General features: G+C 42.3%; 1 protein-coding gene across 2 annotated transcripts in view; it reads right to left on the minus strand.

The window, feature by feature from the left end:
- usp44 (ubiquitin specific peptidase 44) overlaps nucleotides 1-8,196 on the minus strand; it is a 16,728-nt gene extending 8,532 nt beyond the window's left edge. The window contains exons 1-2 of one of the 2 annotated variants that reach the window (XM_085385733.1): nucleotides 8,108-8,196; nucleotides 1,391-3,103 (exon numbers count right to left, since the gene is read on the minus strand). In XM_085385733.1, the coding sequence (XP_085241859.1) occupies nucleotides 1,391-2,950 (1,560 nt within the window). In that variant the 5' untranslated portion in view covers nucleotides 2,951-3,103; nucleotides 8,108-8,196. Of the gene's footprint in view, nucleotides 1-1,390; nucleotides 3,104-8,013 lie in introns of both variants that reach the window. The other variant, XM_085385734.1, reaches the window with a different exon arrangement.
- Between the last annotated feature and the right edge of the window lie 2,282 nt (nucleotides 8,197-10,478).

Below are 10,478 nucleotides of genomic sequence, written 5' to 3' on the forward strand. Positions count from 1 at the left end.
CTACATGTGCAAATATGTACCCATAACTTGTTTTTCAAAATATTAATAAAAGGGGTGTGTCTCCAAACAGCCATCTCTTTCCTGACAATTCCCTTTGTGCATATTCTCTTATAAGTCAACATTGAAACACCTGCGGCTTTTAGTCAGGTGCGGCTAACGTATGTACAAAACAGGATTTTCCCCTGATTTTAGCTTGTGCGGCTAATATTCAGGTGCGCTTTGTAGTCCGGGAAATACGGTATACACACACATATATATATATATATATATATATATATATATATATATATATATATATATATATATATATATATATACCAGCAGCAGCAGGTGTCACCGTGTGTGCTCAGCCTCTACAAGCAGAGACTAATCTCTTGTCCTCAAGCCAACTCTCTCCATTTCCTACATCCTCATCCACCTTTAAGGGGTGCAGCTGTTTAGCATCATGTCGACAAGTCAGAATATTTTCCTATATTCCTTCCCTCCCTTTTATTGAAGGCGAGACAACGAAAAGTTATAAGACACAGATTTAAGACCACCTGGTATAAGCAATAATTAATTAATTACCATTAATTAACTACCTTGATAACTTACATAGGTAGATGGATATCAGCTTAACAGATAAAATTTAAATAGTGTGCTTGGCTCTTCCTTTTATAGCAGTTTTTTAATGTTACCAGAAACTGCAGAAATATAGTAGTTAACAGTTGAAGCTTTTGTCTATAAAATTAATAAATAACTCAAGAAGAATTCCCGGTGCATGGGCCAGGTGGGGGCGCTGTACTATACTGGTGTGTAAACAGTTGATCATTTTTACCTAAATAATTCTAAGTGAGAATTAGTTTAGACATGAATTGAAATCAGACCAAAAATAAATACTCCTTGCTTACAGTTTAACCACCTCTCTTTAGTTTGAACTGTTTATTCTGATTATTATGAATACAGGATGAATCAAAGCCAGTGATGACTGATGAATTCAAATCAATGCAAACACAGTATGAGAGCCAATCTGAGATTTTCATGCCTTTATATGCTCCTCTGAAGGTCACAGCCTCTGATTAGCACAATAGACTTAACGATATGTGGACAAACTGTGCTAACATGTTCAGCCAACCCCAAACACTCATTTTAAACCAGTAAAGACTGTCTTAATAAATAAAAATGTCTATTTAGTAACATTAATTTATACTTTTTGAAAAACTACTAAATAGTCAGTGATTTTCCTTTTGTCCTGGCTGAAACGTCTTTAGTGGAGCTATAGACCAGCACATGTGCACACATCATGAAGCTTGTCAGGTAAGCCGGCTGTATCGGTGAAGAGTGTGTGTGTGTGTGTGTGTGTGTGTGTGTGTGTGTGTGTGTGTGTGTGTGTGTGTGTGTGTGTGTGTACCTGGCTGAGGAGCTGGCCGTGAAAGATGGTGTTGACCACGCTGAGCACCTGCTTGATGAGCCGCTTCTGCGTCTGTGGGACCCCAGCACTGGTTGTGTGCTTGCCCGTGCTCTCCAGCTCATGCTGCACTTTATCCAGCAGCTCGCACAAGAACTCCTGAGCGTCCTGCTGAGCGTAACCCCTGAACGCCGGGATCAGCTGCCACACTGAGTGCAGCATGGCAAAAGGCGATACCAGCGCCCACTTGCCAGACCACATGACCTGGAACAAGGTGTGCAACTCATGGCACAGTGAGATGTGCTTCGAGCTGGGCTCTTTGGGTTGTATCAACTCCATGCTGCGGCCTCGTGACGCCCCGCCGCTCAGCCCCACCCCAGAGCCCGAGCTGGTCTGGAGTCCCTTCCTTTGGATCAAGGGGGGCTGCGATGAGGCCTTCTCCACCAGTTGGCCATGGACGGCAGATGCCAGTAGCTCCAGCGCCTGTGTTAAATCCAGACGCAGGAAGCACTCCCTGAAAACATGCAGGTGACTCAGCACCTGCAGGATGGAGTTCATATAACAAGTGTTTCCCAAATTTCTTAATCCCGTCACTCCAGGAGTGACGGTAGGACGCCGCTTGAAGGGCGAGCCGTCCTGTTTGGTGCCTTGCTTGCGGCAGACAGGGGTTTGGGCAGTATGCAGGGTTGCTGAAGCGGCTTTGGGCTTAGATTTGGTAGTTGAAGAACAGCTGCGTGCTTTGGGGGTTGCTTGGACCTTTTTTTTTGGTCCAGCTTTCTTGGGGGTTACAGTGGCGGGGCTTCGGGTTCGTTGCCTGCGTTTCAGGGATGGGGGCGCTGGAGTTTTCGTCTTGTTGCGTGCCCTGCGAGAAGTCAGCATTGTGGTCGTCAGATCCCCAACTCTCTGGCTTTTCTGACGCAGGCGACGACTCTTCCTGAGAGGAGCGTTCTCCAGCTCCTCCTGTAGCTGCCTCTTGAGAGCTCGCCTCCTCTCCCTGGCCTCCCTTCTTTGCTCCTCCTCCTCCTCCCTCCTCCTCTCTTCCTCTGCTCTCCTTTTTCCACATTCAGTCAGGCCAAACCAAAGGCGAAAGATGCGTCCCATAAGTGCTCTGCGGCGGTGCCAAAGAGCGGTAAACATTCGGTCCTCGTCCCTCAACTGCAACTCACGAACGCCGGATGGCATGAGGACATCCACGCTGGCGCTAGCGGAGCGCAGGGTGCGCCCGCTGCGGGTGGTGACCTCATAACGCTGGCTCTGGATGGCGCTGAGTGTACTGCGAAGCAACTTGAGGTCTCCGGTGGCGTTATCATTCAGAACATAGTCGTCACACAAATAACAAAAAACGTAAAGTTCGTTAACCTCCATCGCCAGTGGGTGGCCCTGCTGCTGGAAGTGCTGCAGAGCATGCTCCTCGATGTAGCGGCCACACGCCACGTGGGCACAGCCGAGGCAGCCCCATATGGACTCGGTGGTGTTGCAGTCAACGCAGTGCCACTTCTGGGGGTTAAGAATGGAGTGGTCTGGGGCCAGCCGCAGCCGCCCCACATGCTTACACCTGTCCATTACACAAGCCTGCCCGCCAAGTTGGCTGTGTCAGTCAAACTGACCTTTTGGCGTGCAAGTCTTTGTTTGTCAGCGCTTCACGCTGGCTTCATATCACCATGGTAACCATGGCGAACTGAGAAGTGAGACCCTCCCAGGGCATGGTGGTGTTGTCTAGAGAGGGAAGAGAAAAGGTTAGGTGAGAACTTTGATAAGTTTACCTGTGTACAGGCCACAGGCGTTCATGTTAGAGCATTATTGTTTAACACCATTATTCCTTCATTTAAAAACACATCCTTTTAGACGGGATTTTTAAACATAATACAGATGAAAAAGAGGCTAACAACAAACAATATACTGTTCATTCTTTTTCAATAAAACTGAATGCGTAACTAGACTGCAGTTTAAAAAAACCCAACAACTTATGACTGATGACTCTGGAGTTTAATAACTTCTATGGTTTAATTGCTAAGTCCCATTTTAGGTTTGTTGACTAGTTGAGCTTTCCCCTTCAACCTGACAGCAACAGCAGGATTACATCGCTCACTATTGGGGGGGGGGAAAAAAACAAACTGCTCCAACTGCTTCATGCCTGGACCTTTCATTCCCGTGCACAATTTATGCATCAGAACATCAACATTTTGTCCCCTTTCACCCGATATCGCTATTGTTGTGATTGGATGTATGGTTTTGACACAAAACTACAGACTGCAGTGCGCCCACCACAATGCCGCAAACATCTACGCAAAACAAACACTAAACACTTTTCACTTAAATGTCCCACTACACGCAGACATCTGCTTTTTTCATTTAAGATTAAAACCAGATGAATTACCAACCCCCCCACCCCCCAAAAAAAACAACAACATATATTTTTAAATGTATACCTTCATCCTCTTCTCTTTACAGGAAACACATGAAACCAGAAATTATTATTGCATCTGATTTCCATCGACTGCTTTGTGAGGTTGTATCTACGCAGAGTAAACTGAGGCAAACTGCCAGGTGGCATGCGGACTCAAACATTTCTCAACCTCAACAGGGACCAGTAGTAAAATAACTGGCGAATAAACACAACTCTACGGAAAGAGGGTCGCTTTCACACTGGGGTTGACGAGCTTACTGAGGCTGTAGAAAAAAGCAGTTTAAATCTGTGGGAAATCGGTTAAAGTTCCACATCATAGGCTAGATTTTCTAAAGCCTCAAATCAAAGGACTTAGATAACTTAAAAGGGTCTAATTCCTTCTCAAACCATAGATTCTTATCTTGGTGATTTAAGTGTTCAGAAAATGAAGCAACAAAAAATAACCGTTTCCAAATGTCTCCTCTGCAATACAGTATTGTAAATACTTTTTGACAAATCAATAACCAAGCAGAACAATCAGCTGGTTGCAGATGAACACTAATTCCAACATCTTGCACAGCAACTGACAACAGTAGTTCTTCTTTAGCTCTGTACAGCATAGGGACACAGGAACAAGCTGTCTACCTGCTGCAGAGTCAAGCTAAACTGGTCCCAACTACCAACTGCAGCTGCAGTCCAAAATGGAGGAGTTGAACAATCAACTCCAGCTGCAATGAAGTTGAAACCTGTTGCTCAGCCAAGAGAAGGGAGACACTACAGATAGCTAGTTAGCAGCAGCTGGGCTTTAAGAAAATTTTAACCTGAAAGATGTTAAAATTAGTTTCAGATTGGCACCACCAACTGTTCACAAGACATCCTGGTTCTGCCAGAGGTTTCCTCCTGTTGACTGTTGTGGTTTTCTCCCATAAACTGAAGGGTCTCCATCTTAAATGATAAAGCGCCTTGAGGTGACTGTGGCATAAAGAAACTTGAATTGAAATCGAATTGTTTATATAGCTGAGCAACCAGTATGCTGAGAAGCTCTAGGTTCAGCTAAAAACATACCAATCACTCTTCACAGAACCTCTTCTGGCTTCTTTTCAAATCCCACAGAGCTGCTAAGAATTTGGGGATCCTTGAGTGGGCTGACCCCCCCCCCCAACTGATGTCAAGGGAACAAGATCATTGAGGGGGGGGGAAAAAGAGGGGGTCTGAGCTTGCAAAGTGGTGCACTATGGGCTAGGGCTGCTCAATTAATCGAATTTTAATCACGATTACGATCTGGGCTTTCAACGATCATTAAAAATGACTGAGCCGATTATTAGCCCCTCCCTAATTTATCCGCGACACCTTAAAGGCCGTTCCGTGAAAATATTGTCGGGCATAAACCGGTCCGTGGCGCAAAAAAGGTTGGAGACCGCTGATTAAGAGGACCCGAGGGAAGCTCGGAAAGCTAAGCAGAAGTTATTTGGAGAGTGACTGCCGTTGGTTGAAAAGAGAGTTTAAAAAAAAAAAACTTCAGTGGTGTTGCACACTATTTTATATTATTTTTTAAAAGTCATTGTTAACCCTTTAAAGCCGGTCAGAGCAGCACGCTCCGTTTTGCGTAACTATTTTTAAATCCCTGCAGAACCTGAACCGTGTAAGCTAGCGCAATAATTTGTTTTGCATATGAAACCGGAGGAGTTGTACTTACATCTGATGCCATCAGCTTGTCCTCGGTCACGGTTTCGTTCCACATATAGCTTTGCAAAAATTGCATAAAAACCGCTTGCAGGAACAAAAACATAATATTCCAGAAACACGCTTTGCCGTTCCTATCAGCTGTTCGTAACACTTCCCACAGTGAAATGATGCACCTGCTGTTTTCTTTGCAAATTTGCATCATAGGATTGTTTTTTGTTTTTCCTGCAGTATATAAAAATTGCTGTATCTCCAAAATAAAACTATGAAGACACTCAAAATAAATTTCCTGTTGTTGTAAACTATTTTTTGCAACTTTATTGTATTTAAAGTTTTGAGGGATAAGCCTCTTAAATTTCTCCAAGTAGAAATATATGTAAACAAAACAAAAGCGATTTTCAATTTTTTTTGTAGTTTATTGCACTTTTTTGCAATTTATGTAATTACTATGGACTTAATGCATACATATTATTAAAATATGGGCTATAACAGTTGTATTGATGTATAGCAACTTGAAATGCTCCCACAAATGGCACTACAGCATGTAAAAAAAATAATATAAGCTCTGGTGGACTTGGTTCTATAGTAGGTCTTAAAGGGTTAAATAAATATCGTCAAATAATCGTGATCTCAATTTCAGTGAAAATAATCGTGATTATCATTTTTGCCATAATCGAGCAGCCCTACTATGGGCACACTGTATGGGTACAGGGCAGTGTACTATAGAGCAAGTTCAACATGCCCTTGGGAATGGTTCTGTTATCAGTTTCCACTGTTTTCAGGGCTGGCAGCTGTGGCTCAGAAGATAAAATGGCCACTTACTAATCAGAAGGTCAGTGTATCAATTCCCAGCTACTCTAGTCTATATGTAGACATCTATATGCAACAACAAGACACTAAACCCTGAATTGTTCAAGTACTTGAGTATAAGAGACAGTTTTAGTTTTTATTCTCTCAGCTGCAGCCTTAGTGGTGTTCAACAGTCTGAGAGTAAATACAAAGACAGAATACAAACATAGGCGTAGTTGACATCCAAATTAGATATAAGGTCAACAAGTACAAATGGATGTCCTGTTTTAGCAACATATATTAATGCTTATAGAAAAATAAAATTTTTGTAATTTATTTATCTGCAATCAACTGGGAAACAAAAAAAATACAATAATCTGATCTAATCTGCTATCCACACACACACACACACACCTCATTCATATGTAAGGAGATGCATCGGACAGCAACTCAGGGTTAACATTTTGCAGCCAGGGATCAAAACTGCTAATTAGCAGGTGACCTGCTCTAACTCCTGAGCCACAGCCACCCAGTCTGTTGGCAGAAGGAATAGTTACGTTTGCAGCATAAGTTAGCATGGAAATATATCCAGGTAGGAAAGTGAACTGCCTCGGTCATTTTTAAAACCCAGGGTTAAGCCTAAAGTTATCAGGATAGGCTTAAATTCCACTTCCATAGTACAGGCCTTAAGACTACTTCTGCAGAGGGTTGTTTCCATGCTAAAAATGTCTGGAGAGGACAGGATAGCGGGAAAATCGGTTCTAACTCTGTTAACGTTTAGTTATAGTTTGGTTAGTCATAAACCACCAATTTAACAAAGCAAAACAAGCATGGCTCAACGCACTCAGTCCCCCTGTTTACCAGTGCAGGAGGGGGCGTGTGTGTTCAATACGTGTTCATCAGATTGCTGCCATGGATGATATAAATACAGCTGCCGGGGCACATATCCTGTCTGGTCTCCAGACATGTTGAAATGCTTTCGCGCCGAGCCTTTGGCTGGCATCGGGACGAGCCACAAACATCCAGAATAACGTGGCACGTCGCTGTCAGAGCCAGAAGCTGGTTAAGCATGATCCACATTAAAGTAATCACCGCGGAGATTTAGCAGCAACCCTCCTGGCTCAGCATTAAGAAATCAGTGGCTTCTAATTGAGCAAATAAAGCGATGACTCTCGGGGGTTGTCCCAGAGTTTCTAATGTCCTGAAGTTTTACCAGCAAGTTAGCGCGCTTTGCTTTGCTTGGTTTGTCCTTGTGGCTGTGCGTGGTTTTACCGACACACAGCCTCACACTAACTCTGAGTAAAACAGCCACAACACAACCAGCCAGAGTAGCATTTCAATAAACTGCACGAGCGCAGCACGCGTTAGTGTTCAGCCCGAGGAGCCCAACTTCACAGAGGGTCTCTCCCAAAAAGCTAAAGTTAGCCAGCTATCACTAGCATGTAATTAATAGCTGTAAAGAGTTGCGATTACAAAATACTGAATTGTGTAAAACTAACTCGAAAGCGCTTTCAAAGTCTCACAAATAAACGTCTCAAATGAATGAAAATAAAATTACAACACACGCGAACACATTTTGTTTGAACTAACAGTCTAATTTTATTGTATTTATTCAAGATTAGTGAGCCCTAGCTGCCCTTGCCGCTAACGTTAGCCTAGCATGCTAGGTAGTATTAGCTTGACAAGCTAGCGGCGACAATCCTGAAACAAGTTCACGCGTTCAGCCGGAGATCGGCTCGCCGGCATCGGACAGGGCTTCAAAACCGACCTGCCAAGTGTGCCTCGGCCAGAATTCACACATCGTCGGGGGCACGGTCACAAACATGTTCAGAATTAGTTGCTACTGAAAGGAAACAGCATACCAAGCCTCTCCTTCACCGCAGTAACTCCTCTGTTTCTGAAATGATCGCCATCTTGTCAGTCACTGTCGCGTGGTGTTGGCTCGAGCGCGTCCGCGAGACGTGACGTTGTTGTTGTTGTTGTTGTTGTTATTGTTATTGTTCTTCATGATGATGATGATGTACGTATATTAAAAGTGAAGCTTTATTGTTGTGAAACTGTGAGGTAAGTTTTAGTATTTTAATACAAATGTGCATATTTAGTTGTTTTAGTTTGATTTGATTTGATTCCTTTTTTCATCAGGGATCATGCACCAAACAGTCATCTAAAAAAAAGATGCCTTGTGTCAGATTTACAGTACTGTTCAAAAGTCTTGAGCTGCTCAGATCTTTGTATTTTGCCAAGCAGCCAGTAATTTTTAATTTGTTAAAGTGGTCTTGAGGAACAGTTCTCCATGCTCCCTGAAGGCATTTTCTTTGCAAATTGGCTGCTTTTCACTGATTTTCAGTCCATTCCTCGTGCTTGACCATTTTGTTTTTGAATAATTAGCCAAAAACTGGTGTATATCATCATGTTTTACAGGTATTTTACAGCATACACTCATTGCCATACTTGTCTTTTGATCTCCTTTATATATGATGACAATTTGAACCATCCACAGATCCACCTGTTGCCACTGATTTTCAATCCAGTTTTCTGCAATTAGTCACCTTTTTCTCCCTGCTTCCCTCCCTTAAGAATGACTTCTTGACAACAATTTTTCCACTGAGACCATTTCTGTTAAGGCTTCAGCGAACAGTAGATGGGTCAACTGAATGGCACCATGTATCTCTCAAGTCCTGCACCAGGTCTTTGCTGGATTTTTATTTCCTGTTTCTTAAGGACATGACTTTCTTGCATCTTGCAATCAAGGTGCTACAATTGCTCGGTGAAAGCCCAAACCTCACCCTGACTGAAGTGCTGTAGTAGCACCTTATAAGAGCGCTGTACCTAAAGAAATACCTGAAATCCTCAACAAACTGAAACAACATTGTAAAGAAAAGTGGGCCATAATCCCACCACAACAATATGAGAGACTGATAAAGTCTTACAGAAAATCATTATTATTGCTGGTAAAGGTGGTTCTAATTCTTGTTGTTCAGTGTCAGACTGGAGGACAGGAGGCTGGAATAAAACTCATCCATCAAGTTGGGGTCTTTTTTACTTGCAGCAGGCATTCATGAACATCGACATACACCAAAAGCATCTGGCTTCCTTTTATACTCTGCCTGCCCCAGATGGGTACCTGGAATAACCCAAGTCTGGGGTAGCAAAACCAAATTAAAAAGTAAATATGCACATAAACAAACACCCCCAAAAAGCACACAAACCCTCTCTGGCCATCAAAACCTTTATTGTATTTTCAGTCTCTTGGCTGTGTCAGCATGGGAATAATCACTGTTATATGTGGGCAATGGTGATTGAGATCTGTAAATGTGAAAAATGTTACCAATCTAAAAGAGATGCTTCATAAATCAAAAGACTTTTCTTCCACAGGAAATTATCCCTATGACACCTACAACTGAAAGGTTATCAAATGGTGATTAAAAATCTATAAAGAACTGAGAAAGTATAACAGTAAAATGCAACACTGTTGTAAAAGGACAAGAGATGAACGCTAATCACGAATATGGTGATGTAGTGCACAGAGTGATGAAATAAGCGTTTTAATTTCAGTGTGGGATACAAAGGGGACGACTTTACATTAGAGCTCTGAAACTTTCAACTGTCATTAAAATGTATTAATCAACATTAATATTAATCAAAATTAATCAGACAGTTTTACTTTGATTCTTTTTATGTCTGACAAACACAAGCAATACATCATATGATATAATATGATTATATGATATTGAGGGGAGGTTATTTTTTTCTCTCTGCTCTCCGCTATAGATTTCCTTCCTGGCATTGAAGAGGTTGGAGGAAGATAATTTAGAAAGAGAAGAATGTGGAACAAATGAGTTGGATGCATTCGCAGACATTCACTCCGTGAACTGATAACAAACGCAAATCCAGATAATGGATTGATAACCTGGGAAGGCTGAACGAGCTTCGCTATGTACGGCCTTGGATTTCCTTCAGCGCTAACCAATCAGCAGATGTCGCTATTTCAAAAGGAAAATCCCGTGGTCAGGTTTTGAAGTGTAGACCATTTGTGTTGATGTATAATTTTACTAACTAAAATAAGTCACATACACTTTATCCTCGTTAGCTGCTACACCTCCCCCAACAAAATAAACAATGATTTTCCTTTTCAGGACATCTAAACAACATTATGTGAATTCTAATTACTTATTTGGGGGAGGTGATTTTAACACCAAAAATAGATATCCCCACAAAACAAGACAGTAGATT

This window comes from Rhamphochromis longiceps, linkage group LG17, assembly GCF_057381845.1.
Source record: "Rhamphochromis longiceps isolate RC_006_pf linkage group LG17, R_longiceps_female_GT1.1, whole genome shotgun sequence".
Lineage (NCBI taxonomy): Eukaryota > Metazoa > Chordata > Actinopteri > Cichliformes > Cichlidae > Rhamphochromis > Rhamphochromis longiceps.